The following is an 18,901-nucleotide window of genomic DNA, read 5'->3' on the forward strand; positions in this document are numbered from 1 at the left end:
AAAGACAGGAGAGAGAGAGTGTACATGTCGGCGTCTCGAATACATCTGGTTAGAGGAACAGATTTTTCCCTTTTCTCCACCAGAGGGAATCAAAACTCTACCTCTATTTATTACAGCACATATTATATTCCTTTTTTATTGTAGTGAAATAGTTTTATATGCAAATGCAATTAAATAATATAAAATAAATATTTTTACTTTTTGATTACAAATAATCTATTTAATATGAATCCATTTTTATTTGAAGGATACTTTTATAATGGCACATATATTTTTTTATTCTTATTTAAAAAAGAAATATTAAAAAGTTTGAGAATCCTTGATCTATGATGCTATTATTATATTACTGCAAATAGCTTGCTTCAACTTCTTTTAAGTGGCTGGTCTTTTCTACAGCTCCAACAAGTTGCATGAGTTCATCGGTTGTTATGGATGTTGGTTGTTCCATAGGCAGACCCATGGCACGATCCCAAACCAAAGAAGCCATCACACCAAGAACCCGGGACATGCCAAACACTACTGTGTAAAACTGCATTTCCTTCAGTCCAAGGCACTAAAAATATACAAAACACCAATAGTTAAAATGTTGCAAAAACAAGATGTTCATGCAACTATGGTCAGAACGGTTGCTCGTTTTTGAAACTTGTACATTATGGAATCGCTTCAGTTTGTCAGAGTGAAGAGGTATAACTTGGGTAATTGGCACACTGGATATCAATATGACTTTTCCTTATCACTCGTTATCAATGATTTAGTAATTGTAAATAAAGCTCAGGTCATTAAATTATTTTTTCACTTGTTCTCTATTTTTATTTTAAGAAGTCACATCAGCTAATTGAAGTTTTGTCTCCATGGCACTTCCTAATACTAATGTACCGAGCATTTCCATATTAGCCTCGGTGGGGTCTTGTCAATTCAGAAATGAGTATTGCTGCAAAAGATATCTATCTATCAAGGGGTTGCGATTTTTAAAAAAGATATTTTAATCCTAAGTAGTCTAAAATATTTTTTTTATTTCAAAACCAAGTATCATGTTTGATGCATTTCAACTATATATTACATGTATGATATTTTTTTTTGTTGTTTTGTCGATAGAAAATTATATGAATTGAAAGGTGATAATCTAATATATAAAAATCTCTTGTCACGGTGTTTGTGTTCGTACTCCTCCGAAATGGCTCGACCGATTTTTATAAAACTGGTAGATATGAGAATAGGTCATAAAGTACATTCATAACGCTAGGTAAATAGGGTGTTCCCATCCACGTTCAACGTACGCTGAGATCAACGCTTGCTTGAAATCATCGCCACTATGGCATAATGTTGAAAACGTTCAGCTAAAAATAAATATGCACGTCTAAATGCTACAAGATCCATCTGCTGACACATTCTCGGACCAATTGTTAGATATCGGCGATGAAAAAGTTGATGTCTATGAAAATACTGGATGCAAAAAATTGCCCGCTAATTTCTGTACTATCGTTGATTCGCAAAATGCCGCATTATGCATTAACCGCATATTTCCCGATGTACGCACGCAATACATAAATCATACGTGACTGGCAGAAAGAGCCATTTTGGCAGCAAAAAATGTGGCCGTCGACGATTTAAAGTTCAAGATACAATAGTCGTTGCCAGGAGATATCATAAATTCGCGATACTAACGAAGCTGTAAATTATCCAACAGAGTTTTTGAACTCACTGGATTTGCCAGGCATGTCACCACACCTTCTACGACTGACAGTTGGATCTCCGGTTATTTTACTTCGGAATTTGGATCCACTACGGCTGTGCAATGGCACGCGATTGGTCATTAAAAATTGATGAAAAACGCTATCGAAGCCACCATTTTGAATGGTAAATTCCGAGCCGAAAATGTTTTTCTGCCAGGCATTCCAATGATTCTCACAGACGTGCCAATTGAATTCAAACGCGTTCAATTTCCTATTAGATTGGCATTCGCAATGACAATCAATAAGTCGCAAGGCCATACGATGTCTGAGGCTTAGATTTGGGCACACCATGTTTTTCACACGTGGCATGTTCTCGAGTGGGTAAACTATCGACTTTATTTGTGTTGGCTAAAGACGGACTAAAAAAAGATTATCGTACACTCGTTTGCTCTTCGAAATGAATATTGATTTTCTTTATTTCATTTTTATACTTCAGGCTAAAAAATATATTACTTTTTTCACTTTACGTTTAACTTTTAAGAGATCAAACAATGTATATGTTCGTTACTTTAATGAAATACATTGTATTGAGAAAATGAATGGTTGGTATTTTTTTTTATCGGCGATCATTGTCTACAGCGCTCCATTCCTCTTTCTATCATAGATCCCATTCCCACACACTTACAATACATTCTTTATTTTTTAATTAACAACCAAAATATTCACTAGAAATAATTTATATGGCATAACAGCGTTTGCCGGGTCAGCTAGTTCAATAAATAAAAATGTCACCCTCACCCCTATGCACACATACACATCTTTCGCATACTCAGCTCAATAATGCACATCCAACATCAGTTTTTACTCATAGCAATTCATAATAATTGGTTTCCTTCCCTCCCTATTAATCTGTTCATCTGAATGATATTTTAGGAAATTATTGACATATTTTTCTTCAAAAAGTGAACGAAAATAAATATCCGATGAACCAAATATATTTCAGCACAGAGGCTAGAATCGAAATCCAAACACATAAACGGCCAATGAGAGATAAGTCAGCTATCTGACTTTCCGACCCGCCACGAAGGCACACGGATTTAAACCATAAAAACTGAATGCCCGGACAGCCGCAACAGCAACATTGGCGGGAACTGTGGTTGAGTCCTAAGGGCCAACACCGACCACGGTATAACCCTCCCCGAAGGAAGTACGTCTCGTCATCGATGGGAGGAGTCAGATTCCCCACCTATTAGTGTACCCTCCAGGGTGACGAGATCCAACCATCATGCCGGAAGCATCTCATCCTCATTCCGAGGTGCCCCCTGGGGGTGCCAATGTGAGATAGGAAAAAAAAAAGCCGAGAGAACGGAGGCGAAATTTGGATGCATGTAAAGAAAAAAAGAAAGTTCGCGCTTCTAGCCTAACTCTGATTACAAGTCTGGTGTTTCTGAACGGAAAGGTTGCTTTCGCCTTCTAATTATCAACCGGATTTGTTTTGGGCTACTTTCAAATAAGCCACCGACCTATGTTTTTCCAGCCTGTTGATTTATTTCTTCTACATTTTCATATTTTTATTGCTTTTTGTCACTTTCCGTTGCTCATCAATCTCTTAGAGTGAAAAAAGTAAGCAAAATGCATCTAACTCTAAATATGGTTTAGTTTAGTTAGTTATCTTAACGTCCCCTTTTAAAGCAACACTACGGCTATTTTGGGACGCACCTCGTAATTTTGAACTTCGGTCAGATGACGAGGACGACACCTGAGCTAGCACCCCCTCTCCACACCACACCAGTGGGAGGACGTTTGGTCCGGACGGCTTAACGTGCACCAGACCAGCTTAGACGATAGTTCTTCGGTGGAATCGGCCGATGGTTCTTCGGAACTGGAGAGTCGCGAACCTGAAACCCTCCGGTTCCGAAGTCGAGGTCTTACCAGCAGGCCACCGCAGCCGAACTCGAAATATGGAAAAGCTAACAAATTAGATGATAAAATGGAAAGACCACTGAAAAATAATTTCTGGGGACGCTTTATTTCTGGCGCCCTTATGGATGGGCCGTCACTGGCCTGTTTGTACCTCGATCGTTACGCCATTGGCTCAAAGCACTAAAATATACTTTTTCTTTCAACATTTAGCTATAAAGCTTGTTTTTTCTCCCAAATTAAGAAGAGGGTGTATTCGAGCATGCATCTTTTAATGTATATGTTGTCAATTCCTAGTTTTTTTTTCTTCAACAAAAACAATAAATTAAGACCCAGTATCCAATTTTGTTTCTTCGATTTTCAAGAAATTTATTAATAATAATAAAAAATCTTTGTATCCCTGATTGAGTAAACAATGAGATATGTAGGGCAAAAAAGAAAATCGTAAATGCTCAACGAATAATAAAAATGAATGTGTGTGTTTCTGTGCTTATTGGACCTACAGCTACAAATTTTGGCACATATACGTAAGCATAATTTTTGAAGAAAAAGACAGTTTCGAAGACAGTGAAGAGACTTTAGATTTTTTAACTTCGTTTTATTTCCGTCCCCGCAGACTTGATTTTTTGCACAAGGCAAATGCGAAAAGCGCAACACAGAACGACACAACACGAAATGAGGAAAAGCTGATGAAAATTTTATCCCTGTGAATATACAGGGTGTTTATAAAGTCCCGGACCCATTTTGATGTTTAATAACTCATAAAATAATAAAGATATAAACACACTTATGACATTTATTGATGGAATAACTCATATATTTTCCTTTTCAGGTTTGAATATTTTTACTTTTGTAAATATCGTCTGCGCGTGTGGTTAATTTCAGATAATTTCATTTTCCAGTCTAAATATCTGTACTTTTCTAAATATTGTCTGCTTATTAATTGCATTTTTCTCTCTTTTGTTTTTGGCAACTATTGCAATGTTATGTTTACTTTTGATGTGTTTGTTCTATGTAGTACTTTTGTATGTGATGTTTTATTCGAGCGGATATTAAGGAGAATGCATACACCACAAGAGAAAGCACAGATTTTATGGTGGTTCATAGAAATGAAATCGATAGTGCAAGCACAGAGAAATTTCAGAAGAATTTACCAAAAAGATCCTCCATCCAAAAACAGCACCTTGCGGTGGAAAAAGAATTTTCTAGAAATTGGAAGTATCGAAGATAAGAAACGTTCCAGACGTCCTTGCACAAGTGATTTTGATGTTGAGCGTGTCAGAGAGACATTTTTACACAATCCTAGAATATCTGTGAGATCAGCGGCAACAAAATTGGCTATGCCAATTTCGACGGTGTACAAGGTTATTAAGAAAAAATTAAGACTGCATGCATACAAAGTTCAAATTGTTCAAGTTTTGGAACCGAACGATAGACCTAGGAGGATGGCCTTTGCAACAGATATGCTAAGGAGGATAGAAGATGCTGCTGATTTTCTGAAGAGCATAATGTTCTCCGATATATATATACTTTGGTGGATCAAAATATATATATCGGACCAGTTTTTATTTCAATTTAAAATTAATTAGAACTCAAATGAATTTCGCTACTTTTCCACGATGAATTCCAAAAATATTATTGCACAAAACTGAACTATACGCAATATCAAAACTTAAAAAAAAAAATCTTTCTATTAGTACTAATTTGAAAAAGTATCATTTTTTTCCTGAATTTTACCAATATTTCAAAACTACCTTTTTTGCCTACTTTGCAACAATAGATTACAAAATGGAGTTGACATTCAAACCATTTTCATCGTTTTTTCAAATATTTATTCGTTTCATTTTTCTTGCATTATTGAAAGCTGAAGAAACAGCTGTATAGTTTGCAAGACAAATAAAAAAGTGACAGTTACAGTACAGCAAAAGTTAGGAGATAGATGAACCAGACATTTATATTTTTCATAGCATTACACTGTCATGGGATCGGTCTTCATTAGAAAGGTTCGCAGTAAACAGAATATATGTAAGCCAGTTAAAATAGCACTGCTTTAATATATGATAATTTAATGAAATCTTGGATATTTAATTATATTGTTACAAATCTGTAATTTTGCAGCCCGGTACGAATAGTGTCATCGTGAGAAAGACCATTGTAAGATCTGTCCTGTGCATGCTGAGCGGGTGCCGCGTCAATGACCTCAGAGCTTGGCGATAAACTTGGCGAGCATTTGGCGACTTGGCGATGAATTTGGCGAGTTTGGCGACTAAATGGATAATACCAGAAAGTTCGAGAAGTTTCATGATCCATCCAGTAATAACAGAGATACACCCAGGTACGCCCTGATTGGTCAGAAGATTCTAGCCCCGCCTCCCGGAACTATAAAAGACGGGAACTCTGAAGCGAAGAAGAAGTCGTGTCGTGTGTATCGGAAGAAGTCGTCGTGTGGATCGGCAGAAGACGTGAGTGGAGGAGTTGTCGTGTGTATCGGAAGTAGTGTGTGGATAGTCAGAGAAGTTGTGTGTAAGAGAGTCGGAGTCGCCGACACGTGGAGGTCTTGGAGGATTAGACAGCAAGAAAGCTGCTGAACTAATGAACTTTTAGAGATTAAATGCGCTGCGTCATTAAGATTAATTGACGGTATTTGTAATAGAAGAAAAATTTTGTAACAATATTTAAAACATTTAATTGAAACTAAATATAAGTTTCAACTAAATTAATTCAAAACTAAATATAACTAATATAACCGACGTACCAACTGGTCGTAAAAGGCAACTAGTGTAGAATAAAATAAAGTATTTACAAACTCGGATGAAAATGAACCGACGCTAAATGTAAGAAGAAATGATGCATTGGAAAATGTAGGCAGAAATAGGGCAGTAAAAAAATATAGAAAAGAAATGATGCAAGGAGGAATTTTAGGATGAAATAAAGCAATGCAAAATATAAAAATCATCGAAAAAATATAGAGGAAATGAAATACTGAAAAAAAATTTAATTAAATGAAACAATGAAAAATTATAAAAATATTTATTGCTATTTGTTATTACCATGTTTTCAGAGAACAAATTGAAAAGAAACGTTTTGACTCATTCTATTAATATTTCGCAATTTAGTCCACACAACCTACTGTTGGCATATTATTAGATTTAATATAATAAAAGGGCAATGAATTTAATTTTGCAATTTTCTTTTCATTTCGATTTCAAATTTGATTTTTAATTATAGGCAGAATGGGACATATCAGACCTCTAAAATTGTTTGGATTTAAAAGATTGCATTTAAGGTGTACGTACACACTAGAAATTTTTTTTTAAAATTTTAACTTTAAATATCCAGTTTTTTTACAGTAGGTCATTAATATATATTAAAACTCATTTCAGTGAGAAAAAAAAGCATATTACACTAATTATTAATTAATTAAATAATATTAAATGAGCTAATTAGCCTATTTTTTGAAACGTGATATCTTAAATTCTAATTTGTACAGACACACAATTCTAGTTGGAAATGATGCCTAATATGAGTCTTCATGTTGTCTGCCTCAATCAAGTTATAAAAATATATAGTTTTTTTTAACAATTTTTTCATCAACGATGAATAGAAAAAGCGAAATTTTTTTCCGTAATTTTAACTTTTAAATAGCTATAAAAAATTTATTTCTATAAATATAACTTTGATTGAGGCACAATACATTCGCTATTTCATGCAGATTATTTTGATATATAAATAATTGTATTTGGTTCATTTCTTGTTCAGTTATGATTGTTTGAATAAAGCAACATTGTGGGAAAATATCATTCTTCATAAAATCAGTTTTTAAAAAAATTGTAACTAGAGTTTTCAATGAAAGCACCTCAAGAAAAATAATTATAACTCGTGAAATATTTCGAATATTGAGAACATCTTGATATCGCTTGAAAGCTAAAGGATCAGAGAACATTATTAAGCAATAAAAAAATATTTGGTATTTCGAACGATTTTCGAAGTTTTAAGTGTGTACATACACCTTAAAAGATGATGAATGGCATGTTGAAATCCATATAAATTCCCAGACGTAGACCATAATAAATGCATTTGTTTATTTCTACTACCCATAAAGATGGAAGTACATGTGTGTGTGTGTATTGGCGCTTTACAGGATAGACTTTTAACTTAAAGCCACCAAATTTGGCACGTATATCTCAGGGGGTAAATGAAAATTTAATTAGAATTTTAATTAGTTAAAAATTAAGCTAAAGCTTGTCTTTCCTCCGTAATTTCCGAAAATACTATTAAAAAAAAGATTTTTACTACAACTTAACATTTAAAAAATAGTCTTTTCAATGATACCAATTTAATAATGCGCAAATTGTTTCTGAAATTTGACATTTTTTTTTTTACTTTTGCCTAATTTTCATCAATAAATTACGTTGTAACTCTAGTATTTAAACTATTTCCATTGTTTCATCAAATATTTGATTACTTGATTTTTCTTCCATTGCTGAAAGCTGAAGTAGACGAATTTTTTCTAATATCTGTAACGTTTACAAAATGAACAAAAAAAAAAAAAAAAAAAAAAAAAAGAAAGAAAGAAAATTCAACACTGCGAAATTTAGAAAATAGATAAGCCATGCAATTACTTTTTTATAGCACTATGACATCACGGGATTGGTTTTTATTAAAACAAAAATGAATGCACAAAAATGAATAAAACATATGTAAGGTTTCTAAATGGTAAAAACACGAATATCATGAAAATTTATTGAATTAAAACTAATTTGTTGACGGAATTATGGACATGATATCTAAGAGATTTAATTGAAATTAAATTCAACCAATATTTTCAACGATATAGCTAGTTGCTAAGAGCGACTAGAAATGGAATAAAATGTAACAGAAATCTGCAATATTGTAATACATTACATTTTTAAAAATTTCAGGTTTCTGATCAATTTTTTACTTTTGTCTTCATTAATTCTAAAATGTACAATTACATACTTTCAATTATTTTTATCACCAAACTTTTTCCACGTTTTTCATCTTTAGTTTTAATTTTAAAAAGCAATTAAACAATAATTCAGACTTATTTTAATTTGTTAAAGGATTCAACATCTAATCAAGCCATAAGCCTTAAATTTGCTTGAAATCTATCGGTAAGCGGACGAAATGTCGCAAAATGGTTTATGAATTTTGGATACTAACGCATTTGATTCACAAACTTTCTTGGAACATTTTAGGGCTTAAAAGAGATGACAAATTAAATTATTTTATTATGTTTTTTATTGCAACAGAAGAATCGCACAAAAGTCAACCTATTTATCCTGCATTTGAAATGAAGGTGACATTTCATTTATTTATTGTGCTAATGAGTGGTTTTACGCAACGCTTAACGGAAAAAGCCTTAACTTCATTTGCATCAAAACCAAGGTCATGTCATTAAAAATTATTCTATAATAACTATAATGTACAAATTCAATTTCCATGCATCAAAAGAATCAATTGTCCTTTTATCTGACAGAATAATAAGCCTTTGTATTATTTGTAATGCATTCGTTAAATAATAATACTTTGTTCACGAATTCTTACAAAAATTTACTTTTCTAGTTGAAGGTACAGAAAAGAAAGTTGTCTAAAAGGTGGTCTGAAAATTTCATTTATTGGATTTCAAAATGTGTGTTTGTCTGTCTATTCTTTGATTTGATAATTCTATAACGGAACACACAATATCAATAAAATTTTGGACCACCCTTTTTAATTGTAATATTGATAGATTCCTTTTAAATTTTGAACAAAATTCATTAATATGAAGGTTGTCTGTTTGGTCGCTTTTGTGCATGTAATTCCGATCATAAAAAACTGCAGTAAACTAGATGGATGAAATCTATTTTATTCCTTATTTCATCATTAGAAATCCATACCTGCATCAGTTTTCAATCAAATTCATCACGATGTCATTCTGTCCGTCTTTCTATTTATATACATGAAATAAATCAATTTAATGAAAAATTTGGTGAATTCAAGTAAGAGTAAAAATGCGTCGAAAGTGTAATAAGACAGGAATGTGAGGTCACTTTTGAGCCAAATCATCAAAAGGTCAGACTGTTTATTTATATAATTATATTTCGTGAATGCGATAACTAAAAAGCTCAAAAAAAACTATTTGGATGAAATTTAGATTTTTGTTTTAAGATAAAATCGATAAATTTCTATCAAATTTTGGACCAAATTGTTTAACAGGAATCTATCCATCTTTGCGACATTAACCAATCAACATTCTGTTTATTTTTAGTTGATATATTTGCAAAGTAAAAATGCGTGCACATGTGTGTGTGTGTTTATGTGTGTGCGTGTGTTTATGTGTATTTGTGTGTGTGTATGTGTGTGTATTTATGTATGTGCGTGTGTGTGTGTGCACGCGTGCATGTTCGTGTAAACCATTTAAGCTGAGTTATGTTGATCATGTAAACGTAATGCAGAGGGTGGCAGCTGCCATTCTCAAGAAGACGCAGGCTCGATACGGGACTCGTTGTTTTTTATAAAATGTCAATAACTTGCTTGAAAAAGAAAGTAAATAAAAATATGTAAGTTGTTCAATCAAAATTTGTCGTTAAAATTTTTGTTGTTGTTAATCTTACTTTGTATACTTTTAATTGTATACTTTTGTTGTGTATACTTTTAATTGCTCTAAAGAAAGATTCGTTCGAAAAAACGGATATAGATAATAAACGGAATTATTGACGATTTTGCTAGTAAAAAAGTTAGCAGATAACGGTTTTGGATCTAATATTTTAATTCCGAGAATAATTATAATGCTTATATTATAATAATGAATGATTGGTTTTCAAATTCGTTAAATATATTTCCATATTCATATTTTATTTTTCAATAATATCTTTCATAAATGTAATAAAAAGAAATAGCCGTTTGTAAATTCTGCTTTTATAAAAAGATGAAACGATTCCTTTTTCTAGAAAATGAGGTTTATAATCGCAACAATTTTAAATTTGCAATTTTATTACTGAATTACTTAAAATGTGTAGCCGCTTTATTAAATGCGTAAGACTTGTTTTCCTTTATTTGTAAAGATTTTCCTTTCCTTTTTATGCCTAAAAAATTATTTTAAATACATTGGTTTAAGAAACTAGTAAAAATATTATAAGATGAGATGCAGATAAAATTCAATGCCACGAGTATCGCCTGTCGAATAGAACTCACCGACATCATAACATGGCATAGAAAAATTCTTTAAGTATCCGATTCGGAAGTTCGGAAGGGATTTAAAGAAACATTAATGTTTACATGATGCTTTTTATTAATATAATGATAAAGTGATGCATAAAACTGAAATTATTTAAATATGTATGTAGCTTTTGAAGAAAAAGCATATTTTAATGTAAATTTTAATCTTTATTTACAAAAACTAGGATTGGTCTAGAGAAAAAAAGTTTTACAGCTTTTCATTTTTCTTCGTAACATTGCATGTGTAACTTATCTCAGAGTGTAACTAACTATTATCTAAGAATTATATTCGAAAATAAAATTTTTGTGCATAATAAATGAAATTTTCTATGAAATTTTGGAATTTTTTTTCCAGCAATATTTAGACTAAACAATTATAATTTCACTTCTAGTGCATTCAACATCAAATACATTGTTCATTACATTCTGCATAACATGAAGAGCACTAATTATGAATTTCCTTAAGATATCTTGATTATTTTTTGAAATATGGGGATATACAGTAGCATTCCGAAAAAGCTCGTTCTTCAGAAAATGCATTCGAAGTTTTTTAAATGCTTTTAAATAAGCATCAGTTATGTGTCAGTAGTGTGTTATAACTTGGCTTCTAATTGACATAGAGACAAAATAAAGATATCAATGGAAACAGAAATGTACATATTTTTTGAAATTGCATATAAATAAATAAAAAATTAAAAAGGCGCATTTTCATCCAAATTCATGTTTTTAACGCTGTCGGATATCTTAAAGAAATCGCGTTTTCAGATAAAAAAGTTCCTAGGCAACTTGAAATTACATTGATAATATAATTTAATTTTTGGTAAACACAAATAAATTTCCATACTCATAATATTCTTTAAAAATAAATTTTTATTCTTGCTTCAAATGTCTTACTCTTCCCTTAGTCTTCCACGTAATTTTGTTAATCTCTAGATTTTTTTAAAATTTAGTTTTCAGAGCTCTATGAAAAGTCTATTTTTTTATAAAACGTTTTTAACAATTATTATCATGTGAGAACTTGATGGTGTTTTGATTAGGGAGGGGGGGGGGTTGAAGCTTGAAATCGCGTAGGCAATGAATAAAGCAAAAATATCAATTTTCATCATCATCTTTTAATCGCACATATTTTTTTACCTGCTTTTACCAGTATTGCATTATTATTACGTATGCGTCTTTGACAGCAGATGTGTTTTTAAAAGGTTGATGTAGAACTATGACATCATAGCTGTTATTTCATCTCAAAATCAGTCAAGTTCAAAAATTGAAAATGAAAGTTTAAAAAAATTATCATGATATATATATAAAGAGAGAGAGAGGGGGGGAGGGAGACCGATAGAGAAGTCTCGTGATTGTTTCAAACCGGTTTAAACTGGTAAATGACTTAAATCAATTAAGACAAATAATGACTTAAAAATAATAATGTTTCTCACATGATAACTTTAAATTTGCGATCGTTGATTTCATTGTAATTTTTAAAAAATTATTAGTATTTAAACTATCTATTTATCGTTACTGATAATAAAATGTGCATATTGAATGAGTGCGCGCACGAGTGTGCATGTATATTCTACAGAGCAGACCGTGTTATCTAAAGCTATCAAATTTGGCATCATTACACTTTGAGAGACGGGAAGTTTAAATCAGAATTTTAATTAATTAAGAATTTACTTGATTATAAAGTTTTTTCACAATAACTTCCAAAAAGTTAATTTTGCCAAATTGGTACTAACATTATTTTAACATTTAAAAAAATTGTATTTTTAACTGTAGCAGTTTAATTTTCTTGTAATTATTTTTCGGGATTTAGGCAACTTTTACTTTCTTGTATATGCACTATAGAGAAAGTATAGTAATCGTCAAAATATTCGAAATCTGGATTTTTACGAATCTCCACGTTTTAGACTTCCTGGCTTCAAAAAACGCGTTTCGAAAATATTCGTCTGTCTGTCTGTGACGAAGACAACTTAAAAACGTTTTGAGCGAGACGAGTGAAATTAGGTATCTTTATATTTTCAGATTTCCATCCAATTTTGAGTAAATTCTGTTCAGCGGAAATTCCTCTGTTCGGCTGCTCTATTAAAAGTTATCACCATAATTGCAAAATGAAGAGAGCTAACTAGATAAAATTCGGTACACAGATTTAACGACTATAGTGCAGACACCATTCAAGTTTTGAGCCAAATTCAATAACGGGTTAACTGCCTGTCGTTCAGTATTTTCAAAAGCACGTAAACGCGATCACTGAAAAACGCGAAGACTTAAATATATCAACTTTGGTATGGGATTCTGTAACTACAAGTGCAGTTTTGTGTCAATTTCTGGCTTCAGTCGGCTGCGAAAAACGTGTCTAAAACAAAAATTCAATTCTCGGATACTATTAACCGCATGCCAGAAATTAATTACCAAATAACTTGTCAAGGATGGCACGAAAAATGCAGTTAAAGGCTAAATACTAATTTTTATAGTTGTTGTACGTCAGTGGCATGTAAGACGTTCTCTGACATGACAGGTTTATTAGAGAATATAAGAGTTTAATGTTGAGTTTAAATATAATATTTGATAATAATTTTTACTATGGCTGTAGGGCTTCTTCCATTGTTGAAAGCTGGGAAGAAATATTCTATTTATTATATGTACAGCACATACTAGGAATAAGAAAATAAGTTGCAGTACCGCGAAAGACAGCTTGCAAATAGAAGATAGATTACTCGAACAATTACTTTTATAATGACACTACAATGTCATGTGATCACGTCATTCTTTTAAGAGGGTTCATCCACATAATAAATAGAACACGTGTAAGGCTATTAAAATAACGTAACTTTACCATAGTTTTATGTTAAAAAGTTTTCTTTAAGACAGTCATGACTAACTAATTATGCATGGGAAAGCTATTATTTCAGATGCTGGAAAGTAATAAACATCAAAACTATTTGAGATCAATTGTTTCTTCCCAAATTGCTTACTTGTGATTACAATGCTAAAGATTCAAAACATAATTAAAATGAATCGTTTAATTTATATTTAATTTCTGAAAATATGCAAACAAATAAAACTTCTGAAACCTCGCTCAACAGAAAATGAATGTAAAAATCGATTATAAGATTTCATTACAGAAAATATCAAACAAATCAATAATATAAAATCGTATAAAAAGCATACCTGAAACAAAACGCCACTGTGTGCATCACAGTTAGGCCACGGGTTTTTTACTTTTCCTAATTCGTGCAGAATAGGCGGCGCGATTTTGTAGACAGCTGATACAATTCTGACCAGTGGCTCGTTTGGCAAATGCTTCAAGGCGAATTCACGCATCGTGGTAAAACGGGGGTCTGTTTTTCTTAACACAGCATGGCCGTAGCCAGGAACGACCTGCGTTTTAATTATGAAAACCAAAATTTATTGACTCATTTTTACTTTCTTGTATAAGTAGTATAAAAAAAGTACAGACATCGTCAAAAAATTGTTGTTTTTAGATGTAAAGAAATCTGCCTTTGCTTTCCAGTTTGCCGAGAGGGATTTTTTTATTTTAATTTTTGGAAACCAATGAAAGACATAAAAAGTTATCAATTTCAGCATCAAACGTCTTTAAGTATAGGCTAACTGGACGCAATAATAGCAATGCAAACCAAGCAAAATATGATCTGATTTGTTGAATTTTAATTACCTGGCCAGATTTAAGAGTTTGCCAAATGAAATCTTTCACTTGATCTTCAGTTACATTTGGACCATATTTTTCCATCAACTTCTTAATCCAAACAAGAACTTCCTGGAACAAAAAATTCAATTTCAATAAAAAGTACAAAAATTGAATCAATATAAATTTTATAAACTATATATAATTGGTTTAAATAAGTTTAAAACGATTATTACCGTAATTATTATTAATACAGAAATAATTTATTTTTATTTTTTTCTATCTTTAATATTAATAACGGAAGTGTTATAGCATGGACCGAAGAATCTTTTGTGAAAGGCGTAACTGACACATGCCTTTGGAAAAATAATCTTGCAGATTAACCCTTTCTAGGGCCGTGGGAAGTATGCTTCCCACCAAATTTATCAATCTTTGTATGAAATTATGTAGGTTGGCATAAGTTCTGACAAACTTTTTTAGAAAGACAGAAACTTAGAGGCTTCAGTTCTTTATCTCAGACAAAATGATGTGTCCTGATTTGTTACTTAATTATTAATTAACCAAATTAAATTTATCTAATAAGCTAAATGAATCCCTTAATTTTATATTTTACCCCTTTAAAGGGTTAAAATATAAAATACGGTTGCAAGATATTTGCAAATAATTGAAGCATGAAAATGTTTTTTTTAATTTTTAAATTCACAATCACGCTACAAAAATTAATAAAACCACAAAAATTACGGACGTATTTTAGAAATCATAAACATTCCATACAGAATTTTCCGAACATGCGTAACAGTAAAGAATTAAAAATGATAACTTATCTATTATAAGAAATCAAATATGTCAAATTTTTGTTTCAATCGGTTGGTAAAAATGTACTTAAATACAAAATCGATTTTCGGATACTGTTAACGTATGTCAAGGATTAATCGCCAAATATCTCGCCAAAGATGACACGATAGATTCAATAAAAATGGTAAATTCACGCCAAAAGTTAATATTTCGTAACTATTGTACGTCAATGCCATGTAAGGCATTTCCTGGCATACCAAGTTTATAACAGAGTATGCGAGAAAGTTTTGAGGTGACCACAACCACTGGTTTAACTTGTTCTTGTATTTATCGTTAATTGTTCAAAAACCGAAACTGTATTCTTCATTGGTTACTTATCGCCGAAATGTATCACTTTTTGCACAAAAGTGATAGTTGATAATCTACCTGGGTGCAAAACTTTAGATATTTTATGGCGACCTGAATCTCAGTTTCGTTGGCTCATTTATAGTCTTGAAACTTCGTTCATACCTGAATTGCTAATCCATGAATTGGTCCAGCAAATGCATTCATTCCAGCGCCGAAGGAAAGAAAGGGGTCGGCCAAAGCGCTGCCCACCAAGTGGACAGTGTGCGCGCACGCGTTCCCGCCTTCATGATCGCTGAAAGAATAAAACATTGTGCTCATTTGTCAATTAATGCATAGTATTAACTATATATATATAGTAGCTGTTGCGTGGCCGAATCGATGAAACATTTGTAATTTTAACTATTAACTACTAACTCAATTTATTTCATCCCGGGAGGTATAATTCGTACACGAAACAAACGATTACTTACTATATCACAACATAAGAGCAAAAGAGACCCAAATTTTTCCCGTCAGTGTTTTACAATATTCAAGCCATTCTGCTCCGCCAACCTTCTATTAAGTTAGGATGGGTTAAAGCATATGTGGGCTACAACGGAAACGAGGCTGCAGATTCCCTAGCCAAACAGGCCATTTCAACAGGTACGCCCGTTCAATACCCAGCTCCTAGAAGCCATTTGAAAAGTATTCTAAATAAATTGAGCCTACAGCGATGGCAAGAAGAATGAGACAATGGCTCAACTGGCAGAAACATCTATCAAATGATCTCCAAAGTGTCCTTTAACCCATCATCTTGGAACAGGCTTGACATTATCTTTACAATTGGCCATGGTCCTTTCCCTTCATATTTCAAGATCAATGGGGCTGCGGTGAAGCAGACGATCCCCTGCATTATGCCACTAGCTGCACTCTCACCAAATCTTTCCATCTCAACCCCCCCCCCCACGACCTAAAAAATATCTGGTGGACCAACGTTATGAGAAACAAAATGTCCAAGATCAAAATTAGAAATCTTGTACGGTTCCTACAAGAGAACGAGGAATTGATTTCTCCAAACCCAAGCCCACTATAAACATTTCTCAACCAAGGTCTTCTCCAGAATATATTAACTTCAATAGATTTCATCTACTCATACTCCCCACGGAACACCTCCCTCATCATTATAATATTCTATATAGTTACTTTTTCTGTGTATTGTATATGTAAACTAAAAAAAAAAAATTCTTAATAAATACTCCCATGTATATCCTTTCAACCGACAGGGAATCCTAGAGATTCCAAGTTCGGGGATATTCTGTGGCCAAAGAAGTGTTTTACAATGAGATTTTGATAGATATTTCTTTGACACCCGTATACTTAGGTATTTTTTAGGGAATCTAAGGTATTTTTTAGGGAATCTTAGGTATTTTTTAGGGAATCTAAGGTATTTTTTAGGGAATCTTAGGTATTTTTTAGGGAATCTTAGGTATTTTTTAATGAATGTTGTAGGCTTTAGGAATTTTTTATCCCGTTACTCGCAAAGTGTGAAAATGCTGAAATTGTCAGTTTTTTTGTAGCGCTTGTTAAAAGTAATTAATAAAAGAACATTCTAGATTAAAATTTATATATGTATATATATATTGCAGAATTTTTCACAAATGAAAACAGAGCATTTCTGCATTTTTCTCAAAACTTGAGTATTATTTATTTATTTTCATACTTTAGAAAAAAATAGATTTATTACGCAAATTCTATTATATTTAACATAAAAAAGTGTTCATTAAAGAAGAAATGAAAATTAGAAAAAAGTAGGACAATGGATCCATACACACCTATGAATACTGAAGAATAATCTCATAAAGTCGGTTAACTTGGGCTCTTTATGGCCAAGCATCAAAGTAAAATTATGCGTCCAGTCTTTCGTCATATCCGCTGTATAAATGCTGCTTCCTTTATGATACATATTTCTATAAATAGTAGCTGCTATGGAAGGGAGTTTCGCAATGAGGCTCATGGCATCGTCGTAAGTGAACTATAAAAAATATATATATAAAAGATAAAAAAAAAATTAAATACACGATCGTAAATTTCAAGTTTTAAGTTTATCTTAATTAATTTGTCATTAACCAGTTTAAACGGTGTTTCAAACAATCACGAGACTTTTCTATCGGTCTCTATCTCTTCCTCTCTCTTTCTCTCTCTCTTTCTATATATATATACCGATTTTGAGATTAAAAAAACCCATCGTTTTTTTAAATATCGACGCATGCGTAATCTGATAGTCTCGTGATTGTTTCAACCCGGCTTAAACTGGTTAATGACGTAAATTAATTAAGACAATTCATCAGAATTCAGAAAATGAATAATTTGGAAATCAAGTTGCAACTTTAGTTGGCGATAAGTCGCCAGATGAGACAACCATCTGCATTATTTTCTAATAATTTAAATTAATAATAATTTATAATTAATATTTATAATAATAATAAATAATTTAAATAATTTAAATTTCTAATCTTTAAATTTGCGTTCAATTTCATTATATTAACATTCCGTTTTAAAGCATCTCTAGGGCTATTTTGGAATTGACTTCGTAATTTTGAACCCTTGTCAGATGATGAAGACGACACCTGAGCTGGCACCCTCTCTGCAAACTTCTACATCACACTAGCGAGAGGATTCCCTAAGTTTGAAAAATACCTTTTTGAAATTATGTCGGTGTGTTGGTCTGTGAGCAGGATATCCAAAAGCATTTTGAGGTAAAAGAATGAAATTTGGTATAGTCTTAATACCAAAATTATAAATTTCCGTCAAATTTTGAACCTAATCCAGAGAAAAAGTCCATGTCTCCAACTGTCCGAATTCAAGTTTACACGATAATTATAAAATTAAAAGAATTAGATCAATAAAATTTAATTCATTGATTTGGTGTTTAAATCGTTGATGTGTCAAATTTAGAACCAAATCCATCAATAAGTTGATCATACAATTCAAAAACGCTATGACAGTGAAATGAAATTTGGTATATGATCTTGCTTCAATAATTGTAGTTCTGTGTATAATTTGAGTCTCAATTGATAGGAAAAAAGGCATCTAAAATACATATTCGGTTTTTGGGTACTTGTGTATTAACAGCATCCCGGTAATTAATCGCCAAAAAAACTTGAAAGATTGCACTTAAATAATTTTTTTCAGAACTCTTTCACTAATTTTAATATGAAATTATTTCACTGCGTATCTCTAATATTATAAACGGATTAATTTGTAATTTTTTTTTATTTTATGGGTATTTTTTTTATTTATTTGAAGAATTTTTACTCCATAAAAGACT

General features: G+C 31.9%; 1 protein-coding gene across 1 annotated transcript in view; it reads right to left on the reverse strand.

The window, feature by feature from the left end:
* Positions 1-267: 267 nt before the first annotated feature.
* Positions 268-18,901, reverse strand: part of LOC129980711 (probable citrate synthase 2, mitochondrial) — a 37,583-nt gene continuing 18,949 nt past the window's right edge. Inside the window, exons 6-10 of the mRNA XM_056091094.1 lie at positions 17,406-17,605; positions 15,757-15,886; positions 14,482-14,583; positions 13,977-14,186; positions 268-553 (exon numbers count right to left, since the gene is read on the reverse strand). Of these exons, the coding sequence (XP_055947069.1) occupies positions 344-553; positions 13,977-14,186; positions 14,482-14,583; positions 15,757-15,886; positions 17,406-17,605 (852 nt within the window). The 3' untranslated portion in view covers positions 268-343. The remainder of the gene's footprint in view (positions 554-13,976; positions 14,187-14,481; positions 14,584-15,756; positions 15,887-17,405; positions 17,606-18,901) is intronic.

This window comes from Argiope bruennichi, chromosome 8 (genome assembly GCF_947563725.1).
Source record: "Argiope bruennichi chromosome 8, qqArgBrue1.1, whole genome shotgun sequence".
Classification (NCBI taxonomy): Eukaryota; Metazoa; Arthropoda; class Arachnida; order Araneae; family Araneidae; genus Argiope; species Argiope bruennichi.